The 26,666-nt window shown below is 45.9% G+C and overlaps 2 protein-coding genes across 12 annotated transcripts in view; both read right to left on the bottom strand.

The window, feature by feature from the left end:
* The window catches only part of ELP3 (elongator acetyltransferase complex subunit 3), a 98,448-nt gene extending 93,919 nt beyond the window's left edge, over positions 1-4,529 (bottom strand). For 2 of the 3 annotated variants that reach the window (XM_088162599.1, XM_088162598.1), the window contains exons 1-3: positions 4,428-4,517; positions 2,499-2,598; positions 1,316-1,454 (exon numbers count right to left, since the gene is read on the bottom strand). In XM_088162599.1, coding sequence (XP_088018725.1) covers positions 1,316-1,454; positions 2,499-2,598; positions 4,428-4,455 — 267 coding nt within the window. In that variant the 5' untranslated portion in view covers positions 4,456-4,517. Of the gene's footprint in view, positions 1-1,315; positions 1,455-2,498; positions 2,599-4,427 lie in introns of all 3 variants that reach the window. The other variant, XM_088162597.1, reaches the window with a different exon arrangement.
* A 4,679-nt stretch (positions 4,530-9,208) lies between these two features.
* The window catches only part of FBXO16 (F-box protein 16), a 37,258-nt gene continuing 19,800 nt past the window's right edge, over positions 9,209-26,666 (bottom strand). For 4 of the 9 annotated variants that reach the window (XM_088162589.1, XM_088162593.1, XM_088162592.1 and 1 more), the window contains 6 exons: positions 25,878-26,084; positions 24,805-24,969; positions 22,858-23,063; positions 16,547-16,652; positions 11,919-12,138; positions 9,209-10,721 (listed from right to left, as the gene is read on the bottom strand). In XM_088162589.1, the coding sequence (XP_088018715.1) occupies positions 10,654-10,721; positions 11,919-12,138; positions 16,547-16,652; positions 22,858-23,063; positions 24,805-24,969; positions 25,878-26,084 (972 nt within the window). In that variant the 3' untranslated portion in view covers positions 9,209-10,653. The remainder of the gene's footprint in view (positions 10,722-11,918; positions 12,139-16,546; positions 16,653-22,857; positions 23,064-24,804; positions 24,970-25,877; positions 26,085-26,666) is intronic. The other 5 variants (XM_088162591.1, XM_088162590.1, XM_088162596.1 and 2 more) reach the window with 3 other exon arrangements.

The following is a 26,666-nucleotide window of genomic DNA, read 5'->3' as shown; positions in this document are numbered from 1 at the left end:
GGGGGGTTCAGTGGAAATTGGGGTTTGGTATGAAGAATTAGGTGATTTCAGAAGAAATTGGGGTCTGATATAAAGAATACAAAAAATTCAGAAGAAATTGGGGTCTGAGCTGAAAAATTAGGTGGTTTCAGCAGGAATTAGGGTTTGGTATGAAGAATTTGGTGATTTCTGTAGAAACTGGGGTCTGATATGAAATATTTGATGGTTTCAGTAGAAATTGGGGTCTGATATAAAGAATTAGGTGATTTCAGAAGAAATTGGGATATGATATAATGAATATAAAGAATTCAGTAGAAATAGAGGTCTGATCTGAAAAATTTGGTGGTTTCAGCAGAAACTGGGATATGATATAAAGAATACAAAGAATTCAGTAGAAATAGGGATCTGATCTGAAAAATTAAGTGGTTTCAGCAGAAATTGGGGTCTGACATGAAGAATTTGGGGGGTTCAGTAGGAATTGGGGTCTGATATGAAATATTTGATGGTTTCAGTGGAAATTGGGGTCTGATATGAAGAATTTGGTGGTTTCAATAGAAATTGGGGGTCTGATATAAAGGTTACAAAGAATTCAGTAGAAATAGAGGTCTGATATGAAAAATTAGGTGGTTTCAGTAGGAATTGGGGTCTGATATGAAAAATGTGGTGATTTCAACACAAATTGGGGTCTGACATGAAGAATTTGGTGGCTTCAGCAGGAATTGGGGTCTGATATAAAGAATTAGGTGATTTCAGAAGAAATTGGGGTATGCTATAAATAATATAAAGAATTCAGCAGAAATTGGGATCTGATATGAAAAATTTGGTGGGTTTCAGCAGGAATTGAGGTCTGATACAAAGAATGTGGTGGTTTCAATAGAAATTAGGATCTGATATAAAGAATTAGGTGGTTTCAGCAGAAACTGGTGAAATTTATATGAATTGATTGAAATGGATACGAAAATTAAATGGTTTACACTGAATTTGATGACTTGCTCTGCTGAAAAGATCCACGGCGACGCCGACACAATTCCCCTTTTTTCCTGAAAAAAACCTCAGGATATTTTGGCTTGGAAGGATTTTAAATCCCAATCCTGACACTTTCCACTATCCCAACGTGCTCCAAATTTTTCCTTGGACGCTGCCAAGGATGGAGCAGCCAACGTGAAAACCTCCGAGGAAGGAAACGTCAAAAATTTATTTTTTTTTTTTGCCGCGCGGGCCGAGCAGCGCCGCGAATTTTGGGTTGGGGAATTTAAATCCAAATTTTGTGCTGGAGCAGGGAAGGGTGATGATGAAGGAAAAAAAAAAAAAAAAAAAGAAATCCCTTTTATCTCACCCCACTGGCTGTCCTGATGGGCTTGGCTTTGAGTTTTGGGAGCAGAACTTTCCGGAACTGAGCGGGCACGGCCGCGATGATGTCGACGAGGCGCGGCTGCGCCGCCAGCCCGTACTTGGCCGAGGTTTTGGTTTTCAACCTGCAAGAAGAAAACGCCAAAAAAAAAAATTTAAAAAAAAAAAATCATCAAAAGCTGCTCTCATTTCCATCAGTGCCACAGAGAACCAGGCAGGTTCTTCCAGTTCTGCTCTCCAGGCAGAATTAATAAAAATCAAATCATTGTAGCGTTAAAATGTAAAAAAATCAACCCGAAACTGCTGATGGTTTTTTATTTTCTTCTAAATTTGGTTTTATCCTAACTTTGTGTAGGCTGGCAAGGCCCCTTGTACATTTCCAGGGATAATTCGTGATTGAGGTTTAATTCCTGATGATAATTAATTTAATTGAACCCTTACACAGCCAGCCTGTAGCTGAGTTCATCTCCAAGGCAATTCCTGGCAGGCATTTCCAGGGAAAAGTTTAGAGTTATGTCAATAAAGTGGAGAAAAGTGGGGAAAATTCAGATTTTCTTGCTCTGCATAAATAAAGGAGGAAGAAAGTCCTATAAACAATAAATTCAGGTTTTCTCACTTTACATAAAGGAGGAAGAAATTCCTGTGAACAACAAATTCAGGGTTTTTTACTCCACATAAATAAAGGAGGAAGAAATTCCTGTGAACAACAAATTCAGTTTTTATTACTCCACAAAAATAAAGGGAGAAGAAATTTAAATTCAGGTTTTTTTACTCCACATAAATAAAAGGAGAAGAAATTTAAATTCAGGGTTTTTTACTCCACATGAATAAAAGGGAAAGAAATTCCTGTGAACAACAAATTCAGGTTTTCTTGCTCCATAGAAATGTGAAGAAAACAGAAGTTTCTGTCAATAAATTTGGGTGTGACCCATTATTAAGAAAATCTGATTAAATATTATTTCTGTATTAATGTTTTCTTTCCTTGATAGATTTGGGATGACTGAGGGATGGACACAGGTGGAAAAAAAAAAAAAAGAGAGATTTTTTATTGGAGTTTTTCAGCAATCCCACCCGTTTGAGACTCAAAATCAGCCCAGAATTTACTGATTTTGGTGCCTTTGTTAGGAGAAAATGTGAGAGAAATGAGAGGTGAAAGGCCAGGGACTCACTTGTTGAGATCCACATCCCTGCCCTGCTCGTGAGCCTCCAGGAGCTGCTTGATGATGTCAGCAATGGTCATCACCATCAGCTCGGCCTGGCTGAGCTCCCCTGCAGAAATGGGGAAAAAACGGGGGTGAAAAACGGGGGGGAAAAACGGGGGGGGAAAAACGGGGGGGGGAAACGGGGGTGAAAAACGGGGGGGAAAAACGGGGGGGAAAAACGGGGGGGGAAAAAACGGGGTGAAAAAACGGGGGTGGAAAAACGGGGGTGGAAAAACGGGGGGGGAAACACGGGGGTGAAAAAACGGGGGGGGAAAAACGGGGGTGAAAAAACGAGGGGGGGAAAACGGGGGGGAAAAACGGGGGGGAAAAACGGGGGGGAAAAACGGGGGGGAAAAACGGGGGGGAAAAACGGGGGGGAAAAACGGGGGGGAAAAACGGGGGGGAAAAACGGGGGGGAAAAACGGGGGGGAAAAACGGGGGGGAAAAACGGGGGGGAAAAACGGGGGGGAAAAACGGGGGGGAAAAACGGGGGGGAAAAACGGGGGGGAAAAACGGGGGGGAAAAACGGGGGGGAAAAACGGGGGGGAAAAACGGGGGGGAAAAACGGGGGGGAAAAACGGGGGGGAAAAACGGGGGGGAAAAACGGGGGGGAAAAACGGGGGGGAAAAACGGGGGGGAAAAAACGGGGGGGAAAAACGGGGGGGAAAAACGGGGGGGAAAAACGGGGGGGAAAAACGGGGGGGAAAAACGGGGGGGAAAAACGGGGGGGAAAAACGGGGGGGAAAAACGGGGGGGAAAAACGGGGGGGAAACAGGGAAAAACAGGGGAAAACAGGAAAAAATGGGAAAAAAACAGGGGAAAACGGGAAAAAATGGGAAAAAAACAGGGGAAAACAAGAGGAAGAATGAGAAAAATACAGGGGGAAACGGGGGGGAGAAAAAAAGGGAAAACAAGAGGAAATGAGGGAAAAAACGGGGGAAAACGGAAAAAATTGGGGGAATGGGGGAAAATGGGGGGAAAACGGGAAAAACAGGGAGAAAAACGGAAAAAATAGAGGCGGATAGGGAAATGGTAAAAATACAGGGAGAAAACAGAAAAAAAACAGGGGAAAATGGGGAAAACGGGAAAAAAGGGAGAAAAGAGTGGGAAAATGGGGGAAAATAGGGGGGAAAACGAGGAAACGGAGAGAAACAGGGAAAAACGGGGAAAAGGGGGAGGAATGAGGAAAACAAGGGAAATGGGGGAAAAACAGGGGAAAAATGGGAAAAAACGGGGGGAAACGGGAAAATGAGGGGGAAGGGGGAAAATGGGGTAAACGGCGGGAAAAACGGAAAAAATGGGGGGAAATTGGGGGGGAAACAGGTGGGGAACGCGGGGAAATGGGAGAAAAAACAGGGGGAAAATCAGGGAAAACGGCGGGGGGGGAAATAGGGAAGAGTCAGAGATTTTCCTGCTTGTCACATCCCAGGGTTGGCCTGAAATTCCTGCCCAGGGACCACGGAATGGTTGTGTGGGAATCGTTCAGGTTGGAAAAACGCTCCAAGAGCAGAGTCCAACCATTCCCAGCAGTGCCAAGGCCACCCATGTCCCCAAGTGCCACAACCACGGGGATTTTAAATCGCTCCAGGGATGGGGATTCCATCACTGCCCTGGGCAGCTGGGTAAGGGCTGGACAGCCCTTTAAGGGAAGAAATTCCTCTAAATATCCAACCTGAAGTAGAATTTGAAGCCGTCTCCCCCCGTCCTGTCCCTGTTCCCTGGGATCCTCTGGCTGTCCCCTCCTGTCAGGGAGTTGTGCAGAGCCACAAGGTCCCCCCTGAACCTCCTTTTATCCAGGCTGAGCCCTCCCAGCTCCCTCAGCCGTCCGTGCTCCCGCTCCATTCCCTCACCCGGATACACTCCAGCCCCTCAGATCTCTTTTTTGGGTTTTTTTACCTTTCCCATTTTTCCTTTTCTGCTTCATCCCGGCGGATCCCGTGGCCTGGCCCGCCGCGCTGCCGTAAAGCAACGCCGCCCCGCCGTAAAGCAACGCCGCCCCGCGCCGTCGCGAAAGCGCCGAAAAGCGCAGCGCCCACATGGGGGTGCGGTTCCGCCATCAACCACCGGAGGGCGCCGGGACCTCACGGGACCCACCCCAGGATTTTTGGGGGGAAAATCCCGGGATTTGGGGGTTTCTCGGGGTCTCCCCTGGTTTTGGGGAGGGGGTTTGGGGTCCCTCGGTCCCCCTGCCCGTGTCGCCCCCGTTGAGATTGTCGGTTGGATGGTGTTTGTGGAAAGTTGCGGTGTCAGGTGAATGCAGAGTCGCCTGGGTCAAGGGATCAATCAAATAATCAACCAAAGAATCATGGAATTAGGGAATCATGGAATCAATCAAGGAATCATGGAATTAGGGAATCAAGGAATCAGAGAATCAAGGAATCACTGAATCAGTGTCAGAGAGTCACGGAATCTCAGAAGTGCAGAATGATGGAATTGTGGAATCACAGGAATCTCAGAGTCACAGAGTAAGAATCACAAAATCATGGAATCACAGGCTCAGAGAGTCACAGGATTACAGAATCATGGAATCACAGATTCACAGAATGGCAGAATCATGGAATTACCGAACCACAGTGTCAGAGAGTCACAGAATCTCAGAAGTGCAGAATGATGGAATTGTGGAATCACAGGATCACGGAATCTCAGAGTCACGGAGTCAGAATCACAAAATCATGGAATCACAGGATCAGAGAATCCCAGACCTGTAGAGGGATGGAATAATGGAATCCTGGAATCTCAGAGTCATGGAGTCAGAATCACAAAATCATGGAATTTGCAGACTCCCAGAATCCCAGAACTGTAGAGATATGGAGTGGAATCACAAAATCACAGTGTCAGAGAGTCACAGAATCTCAGAATTTCAGAGTGATGGAATCACTGAATTACAGAGTTTCACATTCAACCACAGAATCACGAAACCATGGAATCACAAAGTCACGGATTCACAGACTCCTAGAATCTCGGAATCATAGAACCACAGAGCCATGAAATCACAGAATATTGGGGACACAGAATGCCACAGACTCATGGAATCGCAGACTCAGAGTCACGGAATTACAGAATCAAGGAATTACAGAATCACAGAGTCACAGAACTACAGGGACACACAGGGACAGAGAGGGACACCGAGGGACAACCAGGGTTGAGATTCCCTCTCATTCATCTCCTCTCGAGGCTGCACAACCCCAGCTCCCTCAGCCTGGGCAGGGAGATGCTCCAGGCCCTTCCTCATCTTTATTTCTCCGTGTCCATCCCGTCCCCATGATCCCAGAATAGGACACAGCATTCAAAACATCCTTGTTGCTGCTCTTACAGCTGATGACAGAAATCTCCACGAGTGGGATCACCCTAAAATCCCGTTTTTCCGTGTTAAAATCCAGTATTTCCCTGTTAAAATCCAGTTTTTCCCTGGGGTGTTGTTCCCGAATTCCCGCTCATGCTGAGAGCTGCCCTGAGGGCTCCCACAGGGACCTGAGGAGGACACAGCATTCAAAACATCCTTGTGGCTGCTCTAACACAGAAATCCCCATTAATGGGATCACCCTATTGCCCCATTAAAATCCATTTTTTCCCCGTTGAAATCCAATTTTACCCCTGGGTGTTGTTCCCAAATTCCCCACTCGAGCTGAGACCTGCCCTGAGAGCTTCCACAGGGGCCTGAGGAGCACAGAGCATTCAAAACATCTTTGTGGCTGCTCTCACAGCTGATAATGGAAATCCCCATTAATGGGATCACCCTATTTCCCGTTAAAATCCAATTTTTCCCCGGTAAAATCCGTTTTTTCCCCAGGTCTCGTTCCCAAATTCCCGCTTGTGCTGGGACCCGCCCTGAGGGCTCCCAAAGGGGCCAGAGGAGTACACAGCATTTAAATCATCTTTGTGCCTGCTCTTACAGCTGATAATGGAATCCCCCGCAGGAGGAAAGTAGGATCACCCTATTTCCCCATTAAAATGCAGTTTTTCTCCATTAAAATCCAGTTTTTCCCGGGGGTGTTGTTCCCGAATTCCCGCTCAGGCTGGGACCCGCCTTGAGGGTTCCCACAGGGGCCTGAAGAGGACACAGCATTCAAAACATCCTTGTGGCTGCTCTAACACAGAAATCCCCATTAATGGAATCAGCCTCTTTCCCTGTTAAAATCCAGTTTTCCCCCGTAAAATCCGTTTTTTCCCCGGGTCTCATTCCCGAATTCCCGCTCGCACTGGGACCCGCCCTGAGGGTTCCCACAGGGGCCAGAGGAGGACACAGCATTCAAATCATCTTTGTGGCTGTTCTTACAGCTGATGATGGAAATCCCCACTAATGGGATCACCCTCTTTCCCTGTTAAAATCCAGTTTTTCCCCGTTAAAATCAAATTTTCTCTACGATGTTGTTCCCTAATTCCCGCTCCCGCTCGGACCCGCCCTGAGGAGGGGCCTGAGGAGGCCGCGGCCCCTCAGCGCTAGAGGGAAGCAAAGCATCGGCTCAGGGAGGGAAAAATGGGCTCGGTTTTCCTCACAAAAGGAGAAAAATCCCTCCTAGAGACCCACAGGTTCCCGGGGAGTGCACGGAGAGGGCAGCAGGGAAGGGGAATGGGATTTTTGAGGGGCAAAGGGGGAAGAGGCTGAAGGTGTTTCTGGAAGCAAACACAGCACGGCCATGCTTGATATTGGGAAAAAAATTATTGGGAAAAGGTTCTTCCCCCAAAGGGTTGGGCACTGAACAGGATCCCCAGGGAATGGTGACATTCCCAAGGACAAGGATGCATAGAATGGGATTTTTGAGGTGTGTGCAAGGCCAGGGGTTGGATTTGATGATGCTTTCAACTCAGGGTTTTCCACAATTCCTCGAGTGTCACCATGTCCCACGAACAGCTCTTCTGCCTTCTCCTCCTTTTTTGCAGCCCCTCAACCCCTCAGCAGCCTGGGATGATCCCAGATCTTAAAGCAGGAGCCTGGACACCCAGAGGTCTCCTGGGGTCTCTTGCATCCCAAATTCTGCAACAATCCTACAAAATCAGCTCGGGATTCTTCTGTGAGTATCCAGTGATTTCTAAAACTCACGTGAGCTTCAGCTTCTGGAGACAGGGATTTCCTCGGCTCTTGTTGGGGGAATTGGCAAATGTTTGGTTGTCGCTGTTTGCCAGGGTTTGGTGATGCCACCAGCTCCCAAATCTCCTTCCTGGTGGCATCCTGGTCAATCCCTGGATTCTGGTGGATCAGGAATCTACCTGTGAGCAGAGAGGAAATGCTGCCTGGATGAAAAAAACAGGAGTGTGGAGGAGGAGGAGAAGACAGGCAGCAAGGGAAAAAAACCCCACTAAATTACAGATAAAACTGAAGGGAGATGTTGGCAATGGCTACGTGACCTGTTCTGGGGGTTTGTGGGATGGTGAAACATTTTCTTGGAAAATCTCCAGATCCAGGGGTTGTTCTGGAGGAATTTTGGCACCACTCTCATGACTGGGGTGTGCCTGGGGGCTGAAGGGTCAGCAGGGCTTGCAGGGAGGGAAAAGGGCACAAGGAAGGAGCTCTTCCCACCGCGGGGGGATGATTTAAAAGGCAGATTTTTAAAGCTTTTAAAGAGCCTCCTCTGGTGCCTGAGGTTGGCACGAGGGTGTTTGGAAATCAGATCCTGGGGTGGAACAGGTTGAAATCGGGTTTAAATCATCTGCTCCCACTGCTGCCTCCTCCAGCAGGCACGAAGTGATGGATTTCAAACCCATTCCCATATCCTCGTGCCTCCCTAAAAACAGCTCCTCACACCCCGTGCTGCCTCCTCATCCCAGCCCTGGAGCTGAGCTCTGCTCCCTGCTCGTTATCAGCTTCATCCACTCATTACAGCAACTTTTTATCTCGCATTTATTTCCTCTCTGCTGGCTGCTCTCCCTTTGCCACAAGGTCTCCACGCTCTTCCAGAACCATCCATTAACCCTTCGTGCCTCCAACGCTGCTGCTGAGACTTTGTTCTCCTCCTGCTCACCTTCCCTCATCTCCCACCTCTCCACACCGAGCTGGGCATTTCCAAAAATCCTCCCACCCGCTGCCCCCATCCACAGAAGTGACACATTTTTCTTTCCCCGAATTTCTGCTTCTTCAGCTCAGAATAATCAGCAAAACTTCGTTTTGGCTCCCGAGTACCAAACTCTGCCATTCCTCCGGGGCAAGGAACACCGGGGAAGGTGCAGGTGGAGATTTGGGATTGCAAAGCTGGAGTCTGATGGAGTTTGGCGTGTTTGGGTTTGTTCCCCACATCTGAGCGGGGCTGTAGCCCAGGGCTGGCATTCTCATCTCTGCTGGAATTCAGCTGCTGCTGATTCAGTGGCCCCTGGGCTTCCAGAGGTGCCTTTTAATCACAGGCTGGCGCTGATTCCAGTCGGGCAGGAGCTGGGAAAGCCTGAGCAGGGCAGGGAAATGAGCATCTCCAAAGGCACAACTCTGCACTTCGGCAATTTCTTATCTGGGAACTCCTCTGAAGTGGGGCAAGGACCATCTGCAACCTCAGGCACTCAGGGCAATTTGCCCCCAAGCTGATGGAGAATTTTTTTTTTTTCTCCCCTCTCCATTTCAAATTCCAGCCCATTCCATGACCTCAGGAATGAGGTAGAATATGTTTAGAGACAGTGTAAATACATCTGATTTTATTCTGATTAAAAGGGTTTCTGTAGGTCTGCTAGTACAATTGACTTGGCCCAACACGTTCTTGGATATTTCTGTTTATTGTTTTATAGCATCATAAGTACAAAAAGAAAAAAATAATAAATCAGAGAAGGTTTAAGCTTTAAAATGTGCAGTGAGCACTTAAGATACAGCAAAGGCACAGAGCCTGTCCAAGACTCACCTCCAAAACCACCCAGATCCTGGGAATTGTACAATTCCAGGGAATATTGATGGGAAAAGATAAACCACTGACATCATTCCCATGTTTGGAACGTGGATCTGACCCTCAACTGCTGCCTAATGGAAACAAAAAAAAAAAGCTTGGATTTCGGAAGCCAAGGAAGCACCCATGGATTGATTGGTTTAACTTGGTTTCCTACATTAAAAAAAAAAAAAAAAAAAAAGGCTGGTGAGGAGAGATCTGCTGGTGAATGTTTTGGTTTGATTTTTTTTTTTTTTTTTGGAAGGTGGCAGCTCAGATTTATTGTTTTTTAGGCATTTGTGTTGGTTGGGATGAATTCATCCTTCCAAGCAGCCAGGAAAACCAGGAAAAAAACCTCAAAATCTGGGAGAGGGAGCTGCACTGAGTTGTCAAATCAATGATTTTGATGCCTGGTGTTGCCAAAATCTGTGAAACCCTGAAGTGACACGGATTGATCTGCTCACAGAGCAGAATTTTCCTCCTAATCCACGTTGAAACAGCCTCAAATTGCACATGGGGAGGATTGGGTTGGGATATTGGGAGCAATTGATTCATGGAAAGAATGGAATTTTCATTTCCACTGAATGGAATCACCTTTCCTGGGAGTGCCTGGGAATTGGTGATCTAAAAGTTTTTTTTTTTCCATCCTTTATAATTCTGTGAGTCCGTGATTGTTGGTTGGAATTTCCTCTGAAATGTGATTTTTGTCCATAAATGCTGAGGATTCGTGTGCTTGCCGTGATTTTTCCCAAAGCTTGTTCCCAAAATGGTTCAGATTTGTCCCAGCTCTCTGAGATGAATTAAAGTCACCCCTTATCCTCAAAAACTGCTCTTTGTTTTCCATTTTCTGGGAATTTCCCAAATTGCAGAAAACACCAATGAGATCAGAGAGAGCACAGGATTCCCAATCTCTTAAATGGCAAATTTCCACCTTAAATCCAGAGGGTGACATTTGATTTCCTTCTCTCTGCCACAATGGAAAAGATGGAATTGCTTTATGAGGAAGGAATTCTGTCTCCAGGTTTTCCATGGGATGTGCCCCAAGATATCCAAATGATCCACAAGAAAAACCTCCCATGAGATCCAGCAGCTCTGGCAAGGATCTAAGAAAGCATCAAAATTCCAGAAATTCTGAATGTATCCAGAAGGAAAAGGCAATGTAGCACCAGCTACAGGAAAACAGGTTGGAATCTCAAACCCAGCAGGAAATTTCCTGTTATTTCCCCAGTGCCAGGTGAATAAATTCCTGTTGTGCTTGGATGAAGGATGCTCTGGATCCTCCCTCATTCCGTGTCAGATCCTTGGTTGGATGAAGGAATGGGCCAGGGTTGAGCCTCAAACAGGGGAGGTGCTGCATGAGAGAGAAATGATTAAAAATCAGATTAATTTAGAGAATTCGGCTTCTAAACTTATCAAAGTGCTCAGCCAATCCTTGGGATTTTTTGTGGTATTTAATACCTCAAATACCTTTCCAAATCGGGATTGAGTGGGAAGATTATTCCCACTCATGATCTCATTATAGGGAAAATTATCATCAATCAAAACATTTTCTCTTTTTCTATCCCTTCCTGCAAACCTGCAAACACAGCCTGGCAAAGCCCAGCTGGAGCAGGATCCAAAATTGGGATGTTTACTTTGGGAAGAGCCTGAGGTCAGGGAGAGGTCACTGAAGGAATTATGATAGGATTTGTCTCTCTCTGATACAAAAAAAAAACCCCCAAAACAGTTTTTTTGCCTTGCAAAAAAACTGCCCCTAATCCATGTGCAACCCTCAGGGATCCCTCAGCAGTGTGGGTAGATTTTTTTCCCTCCCAACCCCTTCCACTTCCAGAGTTTTTAATTTTCCTGGATGCAGCCAGAGATGGGATTTGGCACAATATTCCATCAAAATCTTCTTTTCCTTTGCTCCCTCCGGGTTCTTCATCATTTTTGCACCAAAAAACCACCAGAGGTCACGGATTGAAACCTTCGTGGTGACAACCCCCGGGTGAACCACCAGGAATTCCCAAGATCCCAAGAAAGCTTTCCCAGCAGGCTCCTGCCCCTGGGCAGCTTCAGGATGCACCAGGAAGAGTTTCCAAAGCCAAGCCCAGACTGAAATGGGATCAAATTATTTGGGATTGTGTCACTCTTATTTTTGGAATCCCCGTCCTCTGGATTCCCTGGATTCCCACCCCACCAAGAGGGGCTCCAGGAGAGCTGGAGAGGGACACGGGACAAGGGATGGAGGGACAGGACACAGGGAATGGCTTCCCACTGGGAAAGGGGAGATTTGGATGGGATTTGGGCAGGAATCCCTGGCTGGGTGAGCAAGGAGGGGCTGGAATTCCCAGAGAAGCTGTGGCTGCCCCTGGATCCCTGGCAGTGTCCAAGGAAAGGCTGGACGGGGCTTGGAGCAGCCTGGGATGGTGGGAGGTGCCCCTGGATGGGATTGAAGATCCCTTCCCACCCAAACCATCCCATGATTTTACGGCTCCATAAATTGTTTGGATGGAGTTTGGAGTTTGGATGGAGGACAGGACAGGACAGGACAGGACCCCGCACTCACATGGGGACCCGGTGTCCCCCCCGGGGACATCTCCGGCTCCTCCCTGGCGCCCTTTGGGAGCTCGGGCGGGTCCCGGCCGGATCGCGGTCCTGCAGCTCTGGGAGCTCTGGGAGCCCCGGGAGCTCCGGGCCGGCGCCTCGGGCTCGGGCTGGCCAGGGCAGACCCAGCTGGGACGGACTGGAGGCTTTGGGACAGGATCCGGGTCTGCGGGGACTGACAGCTGCGAAAGGAAGGGGATTTGGGGAAGGGGATTTAGGGAATTTAGGGAATGGGATGGGGATTTAGGGAATGGGATTTTGGGAATGGGAAGGGGATTTAGGAAAGGGGAAGGAGATTTAGGGAATGGGAAGGGGATTTTGGGAAGGGGATTTAGGGAATGGGAAGGGAATTTTGGGAAGGGGATTTTGGGAAGGGGATTTAGGGAAGGGGAAGGGGATGAAGAGAAGAGCATGAAGGGAAGGGGAAAGGGAAGGAAAAGGGGATTTAGTGAATGAGAATGGGATTTAGGGAAGGGGAAGGGGATTTAGGGAAGGGGAATGGGATTTTGGGAATGGGAAGGGGATTTTGGGAATGGGAAGGGGATTTTGGGAAGGGGATTTAGGGAAGGGAAGGGAAAGGGGATTTAGGGAATGGGAAGGGGGTTTTGGGAAGGGGAAGGGGATTTAGGGAAGGGGAATGGGATGAAGAGAAGAGGATGAAGGGAAGGGAAAGGGGAAAGGGAAGGAAAAGGGGATTTAGGGAATGAGAATGGGATTTAGGGAAGGGGATTTAGGGAAGGGGAATGGGATTATGGGAAGGGAATTTAGGGAATGGGAATGAGATTTTGGGAATGGAAAGGGGATTTGGGGAATGGGATTGGGAATGGAATGGGAATGGAATGGGAATGGGAAGGGGGTTTTGGGAAGGGGAAGGGGATTTTGGGAAGGGGATTTAGGGAAGGGGAACGAGATTTAGGGAATGGGAAGGGGATTTGGGGAAGGAGATTTAGGGAATGGGAATGGGATTGGGAATGGAATGGGAATGGGATCGGGAAGGGATTTTGGGAAGGGGAATGGGATTTTGGGAAAGAGAATGGGATTTTGGGCAAGGGATTTTGAGAATCGGAATGGGATTTGGGGAAGGGGAATGGGATTTTGGGAAGGGGATTGGGAAGGGGAATGGGATTTTGGGAAGGGGATTTTGGGAAGGAGAATGGGATTTTGGGAAAGGGATTTTGGGAAAGGGAAGGAGATTTTGGGAAGGGGAATGGGAAGGGGATTTTAAGAATGGGAATGGGAATTCCGAATGGGAACGGGATTTTGGGAATTGGAATGGGAATGAGAAGGGGATTTTGGGAAGGGGAATGGGAATGGGATTTTGGGAAGGGGAAGGAGATTTTGGGAAGGGGAATAGGAATGGGGTTGGGAATGGGAAGGGGATTTTGGGAAGGAGAATGGGAATGGGAATGGGATTTAGGGAATGGGAATGTGAATAGATTGGGAAGGGAAAGGAAGAGAAGAGAAGAGAAGAGAAGAGAAGAGAAGAGAAGAGAAGAGAAGAGAAGAGAAGAGAAGAGAAGAGAAGAGAAGAGAAGAGAAGAGAAGAGAAGAGAAGAGAAGAGAAGAGAAGAGAAGATCATTATCCCAACATCTTCAGAGGATCTGAAAACATTGGAATCTACTGAGAAATTCTATAAATTCTATAAATTTTATTCCCAAATTCTATTCTATCAATTCTATAGAATAATATCAATAAATACTGATTCTATACATTTTTTTCCTAAATTATATCCCTGAATGATGCTCCTAAAAAGTGGAGCCATGATCTGCTTTATTTGAGGTACAAAACTCCCTTAAGGACAGAAGGACCTAATTAGAAATTGGTGCCTGTAAAGCTAAACCCACATTAATTAATTCTCCAAACCAATTAATATGTTAATGCCCAAATTCTCCCTTGTGCACGTCCCCAGTCTTGCTCAGTGTTTGAAGACTCAAAAGTGTAAAGGATGAAGTTTATTTTAACTTTTATTTAGTATAAAAATTAAGCAAAAAAAAAAAATCATAGTAACCCAGTTTATTCTGTGAGAAAGATCTCAAAAATTAAAAAAACAAAAACAAAAACAAAACAAAACAAAACAACAAAAAAAAAATCCAGATTCTGGAAAATAATAGCTTGGATTTTTAATTTTTTTTTTAAAAGGTAAGAATAGAGAACAAACATTATTATGTTGAATAAAGAAAATTCAAAGTAAGGCTTTTAAAATATGAATATAAATAGCACAGGACCGTGTGCTGGGAATCCTGGATTTTCCTGCTGGCTAATCCCACCTCCTGAAAATGAAATTTTGACTCAGAACATCAATTCCCCATCAAAATGCTGTGGAAAAAAAAATACAATCCTGCCTTCAAATCCTGCACAGGACACAGGCAGGGAGGCAGGGACGACTGACCCTGTCCAAAAGATGTCATTTAAGGACTAAAAATAATTTTCAGAGGACTAAAAATAATTTGGGAGCAGCTGTGAGGGTGGGGCAGCGTCTGGAGCAGACAAAGGCAGACCCAGCCCTTTTTTTGCTGATGTTGATCCACCCAGTTTTACTTTTCCCATCGAATTTCTGGGAATTTACTGGGAAGGACTCGTGGGAAGGGCACTGGGCTCTTCAGAAATTTCTCACGTTTCCTGGAGAAATGTGATTTCTGCAGAAATCACAGCTCCTGGTCAGGGTGGGAGCGTCCTTAAAACCTTTCCCTGCTTAAAGAGAGGGCAGGAATTGAGGAATTCAGGAATTCAGGAGTTCAGGAATTGAGGAATTGAGGAATTGAGGAATTCAGGAATTGAGGAATTCAGGAGTTCAGGAATTCAGGAATTCCCTGCCCCCCCTTGCACAGACATGGGGGGGAGTTCCACGTGCGGCCCTTCATTCAAAACCTAATTAACTTCATTCGCTGTAATTGACTCTTTATTCTAATTGGGCCAATTGACTTTAATTTCTTCCAAACCGACAGCGAGCCTGGTCACATTTTCTGCTTTCCACGATGAGTAAAAAACTCCAAACCCCTCCCAGGTTCTCTCATTCATGGAGCCAGTGGATGTGCCCTTAATTAGGTGTTTATTCTTATTTTAGCTGAGCCTCCTGAGCGGGAGCTCCACCTAATAACCCTTTTTTACATCTTCATTGTTGGCTGTAATGTTCTTTATTCCCACCTACACTCTGCACTTTGGATCATTGATCCATTTGAGGGTTTCATTTTAATTTGACTGCCTTGGGCATTTATTCTTTTCATCCCGGCCTATTCTTCTTCTTCTAAGGATTTGCTGAATGATTTGCACATTAAACCTCTTTATTTAGGCTTGATTAAATGGGAGCCTTTTCAAAGGTCTTTCATTTTCAACCAGGTTTCCCAACGCTACTTTTAATAAGAGATGGAAATTAATTTTGGATTATTCCTGGAGAACTATATTTATATATATTTTACTCTCTCTTGCTCATCAGCCTGGTTTAACCTCGGCTTTATTGTTTTTAGTGCTGCTCTCGTTTATGGCTGTCCAGCCCTGGCACAGCTCCAATGGAGTCCCCATCCCTGGAGGGATTCAAAATCCCTATGGAATTTGGGGACGTGGACAAGTGGAGGCCTTGGCAGTGCTGGGAATGGTTGGACTGGATGATCTTAAAGATCTTTTTCCAACTTCAACAATTCCCTGATTCTCCGATTTTTTTTCATCGCTCAAATGCTTCCTGATCGGGGCTGCAGCTTAATTAGCTTTGAAGATCAGCTCATTTTTCTAAAATCTGGGGAGAGAAAAAATTCACTTTTTGTTTTTTAAAAAAAACCCTCTGAGCTGAGATCCTTTCACTTCTGGCCTGGCAATGAACCAATTTGAAATTGGGAAGTTGAGTTGGGCTGACCCCGTGTTGAGGACACCGATCCCCCCAGCGAGCGCCAACCGTGCGACAAGAGGCCGGGCCACGACATTTTCTGCTCTCCAGCAGTGCCAGAACCAATTTCCTTGCACACAGGGGCTGTATTTGGGTATTTGGGTCACAGGAAGATGCTTCCCCATCTGGGAGACAAAGCCCCTTTTTTTTTTTTTTAGCCACCCTTTTTTAGCACAACTCAGGGAGCTCACGCTGGTGAGCGCCGCCTTCTCCCGCCGGTCGTTTGTTTTCCAGACCCGCAGAACCCGTGGAAATTTCTGGAATTTCTTCCCCGGGCTCCTTTCGTGGTGGGGGATGCCCAGTTTTAGCAGCACAAAGAGTTCTCAGTGTGGAGGTTTGGGGCTGCTTTGCTCGGAGAACGAGCCAACGTCAAACCGCGGCGACCCAAAATTGTGAAATTTTAGGGGGGGAGATGCAAAAGTCATAAAAGAACCGTGGCAGCACTTTGTAAAAAACATGGAAAGGGAATTTTTTTTTTTTTGGGGGGGGGGGGTAGCAAAGAGAAGAAGGAGCAGATAAACAACAGGGTCACTCCCTGCACTGACAGTGCTGTCCCTTTCCCACCCACAGCGATGTCTGGGATGCAGCCACAGAGGGACTTCGTGTCCCACTCCTTCCCTCCTCTCAACAGGAAAAAATTCCGAGCTCCATCATCCCCGGGGAGTGCCTGACACCACCCCGAATGCTGGGATCACACCCTGGGGACGCTTGCCAGGGATTTCACCTTCCGGAGCTGAGCTGATCCACGACCCCCTCTCTTCTTCCTCTCGGCCTCCTGCCTGCTCAGGTCCGGGGTGTGCCCTCCTCCCTTCCTCCTCCTGCAGAGAACAGCACAATAATGTCAATAAACGCTCTGCACTTGCTGCCCTGGCGGTGATAAAAATCAAATCCTTCGGGATTTCGTAACCTGAAAAGACGTGGCTTGAGATAATGCGTTTTTATCTTGCCCCATAACGCATTTTTATCTTGCCCCATAACGCATTTTTATCTTGCCCCATAACGCGTTTTTATCTTGCCCCATAACACATTTTTATCTTGCCCCATAACACATTTTTATCTTGTCCCCACAAAGAGCACAGGCAGCTGCCAGGGCTCAGGGGGGAGGTGGTTTGGAAATTTTTTTTTTATTATTTTTTTAATTCGTTTTTTTTTCAAGTTGTGATAAATTCCGGCGCTCAAATGCAAGCTCGGGACTCGGTGATTTAAGCTAAATCTGCCTAAGATGTTGCAGCTCCTTAGGGAAATTCACAGAAAAGAAGTTGAGCTGAATCGATTTGGGAATTTTTAGTGAAGTCTGTGTGACCCCAAGTGTGAAAAAGGCCCCTCCAACAAGGTGTTTATTCAGTGTTTTTGTAGCCAAATAATTCTATAAATGTATTTGCATATTTTTGCTGCTGTTAAATTCAACACAATTAGCTGGCAGAACAGGAATATTCCAGAGTGTGAAGATTAAGTGAATTGTGCTGGAATATGGCCAGCTGCCACATTTTTCTCCAATATCAGGAGTGAAATCCAGACTCTGAGGCAGTATTTCTAAGCACTCAGGCAGGTTCATTGTCTGAAGGTGTTCATTCCAAGTTCAAATTCTGTGATATGGAATTGGGGAATTGAAAGCTCTGAGTGCTTCTCCCCGTGTCTCTGGGTTGAAAAAAAAGCACAATAGGAATACAAAACCGTGGATATAAAGGGTGGAAATGGACTCTAAAAGCAGCTTTTATCCTGTAAAAAGCCAGGATCACCCCACATAACACACACACAACACCTGCACGTGTTCAGTATTCCCTCATCCCAGCCCAGGACCATAAAGTCAAATCTTCATTTGAATTCGATCATCATTTCAAATAGGAAGTTGAGGAAAAACTGCAACCTGTCTATAAACACAAACAAGCCAAGAGAGAAAATTCAATCCAAAATATTCCAGTTGGGAATGAATTGGTCCTTTTGGTGGACCTGGAAGTGTCCAGGTTATGATTGGACTCTGTGATCCCTAAAAGTGTTTTCCATCCTAAATGACGCTGCGACCTTCGGGGACAAGGCAGCCCTGGCCTTGTGACTCGTAATTATTATTATAAAATATTATTGTAAATTAATAGTGTAAATTAATAGTGTAAGTTATTATTGTAAATGTAGGTATCTGCTGCTGTGTTCTGGTGTCCAGATCGTGGTGTCAGGTGAGGAACCCCGGCTCAGGAGAATGGAAGGAGTGAGGATGAGGAAAAAGGACGGCGGGTCTCACTCCCCGCGCTGAACTCGCTGTTTCTCACCCCGTTTTCCACCCTTAAGGAATTTTTTTGGATTCCCACACTCCGGTGGGGAGCTGGGCTGGCTTTTCAGCAGCAGGAAAAGGGAGAGACGAGCGTGGGGGGGGATCAGCGAGGACGGGGCTGCTCCGAGTCCTTCTCACGCCAGCGTTTCTTTGTCAGAAACGAGGCCCCGGCAGAACAATTACCGAAAGTAATTATTTTCTCATCGGGTAAACACTCCAGAACAATATTCAACTGTTTTTTTAGAGCCAGCCCAAGGCCATAAATTAGCCAAGGCTGGGGAAGGGGGGGAAGGAGGTGGCGTTTTGGCCGTGCTGTTGTCGTGACAAGTGGCAGGGCCCTGTCTTGAGGCACCAGGCCGCGGTGCTGGCGGCGCTCCAGCGCTGGAATCGGAATTCATTATTCATGGTCAAGTGGGAGGCAAACCTTTTGATTTCTTGGCAAGCAGCAGCACAAACAGCAGATGCCTTCCAGCAGGGCCTGACAGAAACGCCCTCCTGGGCCTCTGTAGGCAGAGCAGAGCCCCACTGAAAAATTTCCTGATTCCACTCCGCGTTCCCGATAAAAATCTTGCACTTTCCCCTTCGTGATATTTCTTTGTGCCCAGAGAGGTAAATCCTTCCTTGCTGATCTCTGGAGGTGGTTTTTTTGTTGTTGTTGTTGTTGTTGGGTTGTTTTTTGTTTTTTTTTTTTTGTCTGTAACAAAATGCTGCTTGGACAATTCAGGCAGAAAACAAACCAGAGCTACCAGAAATCATCGCTGTGATGAATTACAGCACCGATAGTCACGGCTATAATTCTATTGAGGGGTTTTGATAACCCCTTCCAGGCAATTTGTAATTCCAGCCTGTCTGTATCTCTTCTCTATCACCTCACCACTCCCTTGGCTGCACATCTGATCGTTGCTATTCTTAATTTCCCTGCTCGGTGACTGAGCAGCTTTTCCCACACTGTCCTGTCTAAAACCAAAACCTCCCAAGGAATTCACTGGGGGATCTCTGTCCCATCTCCTTCCTGCTGCCAGGGGGGGTTTTCACTGAACTCCTGGGCACGGTTTTTAGGGTACAAACTCCTGCCTTTCTGAGCAAGCAGCAAAGACATCCAGCAGAAACAAAAATTAGGTTTCAATGATCGTGCAGATTGCAAATTAACCCCATTTTTGGTACTCTCCAGCTATTGTTCTCCCCAGTGAGCACTGGCCAGGCCAAACCCTCGCCCAGATGCTGTCTGGAAAGGTATTGATCTGTTTTGCAAAGCTAAAAAGCCAATTATGGTCTCACAGCCTGCAGAATATGTTTTATATTTCCACTTAGAGCACTCCATTTCCACTGCACTGCCTAATTGAGAATTGACTGTAGCTCATTCTGCTTCCCACATTCCCCCTTTTTTTTTTTTTTTGTCTAAACAAGGATGAGTTCTCTGCTAGGAATTCTCAGCAGTGGTTTTTTTTTTTTTTTGGTGCTGCTGTGGAAGGGAGAAGGCAGCTGATGACTCAAAAGGCCAACCCAGAAACAGATGAAAACTCTTTGGCATCACAGATGGCAAGAAGTGACTTTTTCCACAGTTTTAAACTAAAAGAGGAGAGGTTTAGATTAAATATTAGGAAAAAAAAATCCTTCCCTGTGAGGGTGGGGAGGATCTGAGCTGGAATTCCCAGAGAAGCTGTGGCTGCCCCTGGATCCCTGGAAGTGTCCAAGGCCAGGCTGGACACTGGGCTTGGATCAACCTGGGACAGTGGAAGGTGTCAGGGTTGGAACTGGATGAATTTTAACGTCTCTTTCCACCCAAGCTATTCTGGAATTCCATGAACTTTGCCATTTAAATGTCAATATTTCACCTTGATGTGTGTCCTCCCCTCCCTTTGGACCAGAAAAAAAACTGCAGAGCGAGGTCGAGCTCCGAGGAGATTTTAACCAGGCCCAAGAGTTAGGAAAAAAAATTATTTTAGGTTGATTACCTCTTAAATTCTACAAAATCCAACCTGGAATTAGGGAGATTAACTTGGAGTCAAGGTAGCAGCCAGTGACTCTCACGTTTCTTTGATGGTGGCGTCAGGTATTCCTTTGATGTGATCCTGTCTATTCACAAGGAATTCCCCACAGCTCCAGCACTCAAATGGGGAAAAAAAGAGTTTGGTGGTTCAGAGATTTCCCCGAGTCAAGGTGCTGGGCTAGAAAAGCTTCCTGCAGTCCTTTTCTCTCCACCATCCCTTTGAGATTCTGCCATGTCCTCAAGGAAACCCTCACCCCCTGTTCCTTTCCCCGAGCGCTCAGGCTGCAGCAAAAGGGATTTCCTCTCCCAGGTTCCCTTGGGCAAAGCCCGGGAAATCGCTTCTCTCGTTTCAGGATCTGGTTTCACACCGATGCCATCCCTCCTCACATCCATTTTACATGAGGAGAGGTTGTTTTTTACCCTTGAGCTCCGGGAATCTGGCTCATCTGAAGGAGAACCTGGAATCGCTGGAGGGGTCAGAGATTTTTATCTGAGGATTCTGTTCTGCCTTCCAAGCTGAGCCCTGGTCAGGCAGGGGCTGCCTGCACTGGCGTGGATTCCTGGGAGACTCCAAACCAAGGTTTGGCATCCCAGAAGGGACACCGGGACCGTGGTCACCTTTTCCTGCCACCCCCACCAAAACCTGGGGGACACTCCAAGCTGGGACACTCCAAGCTGGTGTCCCCCTACTCCAGGGATTCAGCTGAAGAGCTGAATTCCCATTCCTAAAAGGTGAAGAACACAACACAGAACCTCGGAGGGAGAATTTTTGGGAAGGGACAGCAAAAAAAAAAAAAAAAAAAAAAAAAAAAAAAACTGTGGAAAAGAAGCAGCAGAGCACGGTTGTGGCAGTGGGAGGCTGGGTCAGCACCTGAAACGTGGCACCTGCGCTGCTGAATAATCAGCTCAGACGAGCCTGAGCACCAGCAATTACCTGATTACCTGCAGCTTAAGTGATATTAAAGGCAGATCCTTGATAAACAGGCAAAGCTCGGAGAATTCCTCTCTCTGCTCGCAGTAATCCTCTGTAATTGCGGATAAATGGCAGAGATTTGCAGGAGCGCTCGCCGTTAAAACGTTCTCCGCAAATGGAGAGAGGCTGGGATCTCACTCGGGAGAGGCAAGCAGGGAGTGTATTTATTTATTTATCTAATTTTTTTTTTTTTTTATTTATTTAGGGTATTTATTTAATATCTGCTGTTTCGTGGTTCTCAGGTGAAAAATCTCATCTGCAGCTCGACGCTGTCCCAGCGTCGAGCTGCAGATGAGATTTTTCACCTGAGAACCGTCTCACTTTTTTTCACGGCACCAGGAGGATCTTAAACCTCACAGAAACGGCGCAAGAGAATCCTAAACCTCGCAGAAACCTCTGGGAGCTTCTACATAAAACCACAGAGCACGGCTGGAAAAATAATACCAGGACTTTCGTTCGCAGCGGGAAGAACTTGGCGAAAATATTCAGTTAAAAACCTCAAAGAACTCGACCCAAAAGTGATGTCGGAGTTGGGAAACATCCCGCAGAAAAGAGGGTGAGGTGGAAACTGGGAATCTCTTTGAAGTAGTGCAGTACCCAAGGAGCAGGGGACGCGGATTAAAACGTGATTCATGAGAGGTTTTTTTTGGTTTTTTTTTTTTTTTTTTTTTTTGCTCAGGGAGCTCCGGGGAACAGCCCGGAGGAGCGATGGGTCCGGCTGAATGAATGAATCACTTTTTGGGAAAAAATTCCCGGAGCGTTTGGCCAAACATTCCCTGGGCTGATTGTTCCTGGGTGCAGGGATCATCTTGGCTCTGTTGGGTATTTGTTTAAACACAAGCCGGGTGGTTTTTTTTGTTTTGTTTTGTTTTTTTTTTTTTGGTTTTTTTTTTGTCGTGGTTCCGTCGGTTCCCAAGGTTTTTTTTATTTGGAGGAATCTCCTGCTCGGCGTGGATTCTCCAGGGAATGTTCCAGAGGATCCATTACCTCTTTGCCGGGCTTGGATTAATGACAGCATCGCCCTTTTTCACATCAGCTGGGCTGAGGTGACCCCCAAGGAAGCGTCACAGGTGGAGTTTCCAGGGATTTACGGAAGAAAAGGGTGAACTCTTCCCACCCTAACCCTCCCTGGGCTTGTTCATGCACAGAAAACTGACTCTGGATCTAATTGGAAAATCTCTGATGCCAGGGGTGACAAAGGAAAACGTGTGGTGGCTCTAACACAGATCCATGTGCAAAATTCTGGGAGGGAAATGCCTTTTTTTTTTTTTTTTTTTTTTTTTCTTTCCCCCCCGTGTGGATAATCCTGGGAGCCCAGGGAGTGATGGATCCAGGCAGTGCAGACACAAACACCATTCATCACTTCCATGCTCTGACATCCTCTTACACCTGCCCTGCAATTCAATCATCCCAACCTCCTGCCAGCCAGGAGATCCTGGGAGCGATAGAATTAGATTTCATCACGATTCATTCATCCTTCCTCTGCCCTGCTAAACCCACACATCCCTCTCAGCCTGGCAAACTCGATTTCAAAACCTCTCCAACGACAAACCCTCGTCCCCATTCCTCCCGTTCCAGCTCTGTGACATTCCCCCAGGAATTCCAGCCTGACGAGTCGTGCAGAAAAGACACAAAGCAGCGACGGCTTTGGACCAAAACCAACCCCCCCCAAAAAAAAAAAAATTAAAAAAAAAAAGAGCAGGAGAGCGGGTTTGCAGCCAGAACAGACAGAGTGAGCCTGCAGAGGACGTGGAAAAACCACAGGGAAAAGAAAAGAGATGAAAATCTCTTTACCCCTGCCTGGCCTGCTCGATGGGCTGCTCGTTGTCCAGGTAGTTGTAGCGGACGGTGTCCGTGGGGTTCCTGTCGGATGAACGCCAAGGAGGGATTTCTTTTTTCCCCCTGCTCGTCCCCTGTGCTGCCAGGGGATGTTTTCTCTCTGGGATTTTGATTTTTACTGGTTGCACATCGATAACGATGAACTCGTCCTTGGAAGGAGTCTAATTGGAGAGAAGATGGAAAGAAGAAAAGAAGTTTGTTTGTTTTTTTTTTTTAGCCCATGGTGAAAAAATCAGATTGGTCTAAATTTAGAGTTCTATAATTAGGGATTAACTCAAAATTGGGCTCCATTATGGTCAGTGGAGAGAAAGAGGCACCTTGTCAGTGCTTGTCACCACCCAAGCCCTATAATCCATATTAAGATGAGCTGAGCTGCTGTTGAGATGCATCAGCTTCTCTCTATCGATTACAGAGAGCCTGTGGGAGACTGTGCTTTAAATTAAATCAAATTATTAGACTTGGCTTTGAATTCAGGGCAGGAGGATCTCAAAAAGATCAAGAGGCAGAGGGGTTGGGACCCCCAGTTTTCCCAGTGGGGACAAACACCCGTGGAGAGGCTGCCTGGAGCAGAGGCCAGGCAGAGCCAGAGAAATAAATTAGGTATTTATTAAAAATATTAAAAAGGCCTTCAAAGGATACACCTTGGCCAGTACAAGAGCCTCCACCCAAGATGGATGACAGGTCACAGGTTTTCACATTTTTATAAGTTTTGGTGCATTCCCATATTGGGGTTAATTGTCCAATTACAGCTGCAGGTAATGAAGTCACATTCTCCCAGTTTGCTCCCATCAATTCGCTGTTGTTTTTCTTTTCTTTTTTTTTTTTTTTTTTGGGCCTGAAGCTGTGACAGTGTCCTTGTTTCTGGGGCTGGAAAAAGGATTATTTTGGCCAACCAAACTGTGAGGAGAACTTTCTGACACTCTGCATGAAGTTCAGAGTCATACAGTAACACAGCACAGAGCCTGGATTGTTGCTCTCTATTAAAGAGCTGAGCAGTTGTAAAGGCACATCGGTCTCCAAAGGCAGAAAGTCCCAAATGTTCAAGTCTGTGCTAAAAGATTTTGGAATAGAGTCCCAAATAGAATGAAAGTCCTGATGAGAAATAAAGTCCCTATTAGAAATAAAGTCCCTATTAGAAGTAAAGTCCCAAATAGAAATAAACTCCTGGTTAAAAGTAAAATCCCAAATAGAAGTAAAGTCCCCATTAGAAGCAGAAGCAGCTCCTGAGAGGGCCAGAGCTGCAGGCTGGAGCAGAGCCCTGAGCAGAGGCTGTGTCTGGGGCAGAGTCTCCAGAGGCAGATGCTCCCTGCTCTGTTCTTTTGTTCTTTTTTTCTTCTTCCTCTTCACGTGGTGCTAGTGATGGTGATGATGGTGGAGGAAGAGAGAGCCAGAGAGCTCTCACTCCAATACACAGATTCTTATTTACAAATTACCCACTGAGCCAAACCCACAACTCTGAAACGTTTCTTCTGAACCTATTAGAATTCTAGTTTTTTAATAGGAAAGTTTACATATATATGGCCTGTCTGTTCTGTCTGAAGAATATAACCAATATTCTTACTATCTTTTTATTATGCCTAAAACTATGTTTTTAAGCTTTAACTGAGACTGGTTTTTGAGGCTTGCTTTCTCCACTAATACCTAGAACTATGTTTTTGGGCTCTCACTGAGACTGGTTTTCGACAGCAATTTCTAAGACTTTTACTTTTTAAGGCACTTAAACCATCTCCATACTTAAACTTACTTATTAAAACTCGAGCTTACACCCCTATTTCATATCATTTCTCTTCACACTTGGCACCTTGAAACATCTCAGAGGAGCTCGGGACTGCGTTTCTCCGGCTCCCACCTTTAAAAAGGTGCGAGTTAACCCTTGAGCAGCCGGCACGGGCGGGGCCGTACCTTGGCAGCGCTCAGGCGCAGCTCCTTCACCTTGTCCAGGTAATGATTTTTCCACACTCCCTGCTCGAAGGGCGTGGGGCAGAAGTTGATGAGCCACCCGAAACGAAGGCACTTGAGCATCCACAGCTGATCCAGCTCTGACAGGTATTTCCAGTGCCAGCTCACCTGTGAAATGTCGGGCAAGGTGAAAAGCTTGGGGTTTTTAAAGCATCCCGAGATTTTTTTTTTTTTTTTTTTTTTTTTTTGGATTTCGTATCTTTAAATGGGTTCAATTCTTCTGTGTTTAAACTTTTGATTCAACCTTCCAAGGCCTTTATGATGTGAGGCCCTTCCAACTCAAGCTATTGTGGGATTTAAAACATTTTCCAACCTATTCCTGAGCACGGAGAGTTTGAGTTGCATCCCCATGAAATGCTGGATAAAGTTATTAAAGCGAGGCTTAGCCAAGCTGAGATTGTGATATATTCTTAAATAACATGGAATATTACATTAGGGCAGTAATAATATCACTGCAAACTAAATATATTAATTTAAAACCACTTTGGGCAGCATCTCTCACAGCATTTTCTAATTTTTGGAGTCTTAATCATTTCTCTCCAAAGCCCGTCTGTAATTTTCTGCTTTTCCACATCCAACACTTGACCCTGAGGCATTTTAAAGGATCCTTCAAGGATCAAGTGTTGTTCTTTGCAAAAGCACAAACCAAAGAATGAGAATTCTTTCTCAAAGAATTGAGGGCTGTGCACACAGTGCAAAGCGTGGCAGAGGAATGTGATTTTCAGCAAGAACCTTTCTGGGAATAATCAGCCTTGAAAATGCCATTTTTAAAAAAGCTTTAGAGCCGAGCATTTAAAATTATTCTTCATTTCCATGAATCTTGGCCAATCTGGCTTAATTTAGGATCTGAGGAAGGAGCATCACTGAACATTTGGCACGGAATTTACACCTTTTGTCTTCACCAAAAATCAGTGTTATCCCTTTTTTTTTTTTTTTTTTTTTTTAAACTGCTTTGCCCTGACTTTCTGAACCTTAGGCAGGTGTTTGGCTTTATTTATTTTTATTTTTATTTTTACCTGTGCACATCGACAGAGGCTCCGTGGGTCCAGGAAGGAGAAGATGTACAAGGACAGGACCCGAGGGAGCCTCGTGGTAAAATCCACGGCCTCGATGGGGACTCGAGCCTGGAGCTGCTTGGCACAAAATTTCTGCTGGGACAGGGAGCAACGTTCCAGCAGATCCAGCAGGATCCTCCTCCTCTGGCCGTCTGTCCACTTGTCAAACTGAAAAAAAAAATAAAAAAAAAATTAAAAATAAAATTAAAATGAGGCGTTTCAGGTGCAGAGGAACCAGAGGTTCAGCTGGTTAAAATAAAGAAATAAATCGAGGCAAGAGCTGCTGGTGACTCACTGAAGGAGCAGAGCTCTGGGAACAAATGGAGAGGCCACCAAAAAAACCAAAAACCAAAAAAACCCCAAAAACAAACAAACAAAAAAACCAAACAAAAAAAAAAAAAAAAAAAAAAAACCAAAAAAAACCCAAAAAAAAAAAAAAAAAACAAAACAAAACAAAAAAACAAACAAACAAACAAAAAAAAAACCTCTGAACTCACAGAATTTTTTTTTTTTTTTTAAATCCTCAAAAAATGGCCCAAGCCAGGACTTCCCACTCTGCTCCTGGGTCCAGCTCCAAGGCTCAGCTTCTCCAAAAAAAAAAAAAAAAAAAGGAGGAGGCTCAGATGGATTTTTACAGTGAAATGGCCCCAGTGATGAATTCTCTGCTGATTCCTTCTTCTCCCCTGACACTTCCCTGGCCCCTGTTGGATTTTAGAAATTTTTTGGAGCATTTTTTGGTATTAATTTTTT

Source organism: Sturnus vulgaris, chromosome 3 (assembly GCF_052056855.1).
Source record: "Sturnus vulgaris isolate bStuVul1 chromosome 3, bStuVul1.hap1, whole genome shotgun sequence".
NCBI classification, from domain to species: domain Eukaryota; kingdom Metazoa; phylum Chordata; class Aves; order Passeriformes; family Sturnidae; genus Sturnus; species Sturnus vulgaris.
The sequence above is the reverse complement of the archived record's forward strand: the minus strand, read 5'-3'. Positions and strand labels throughout refer to the sequence as shown.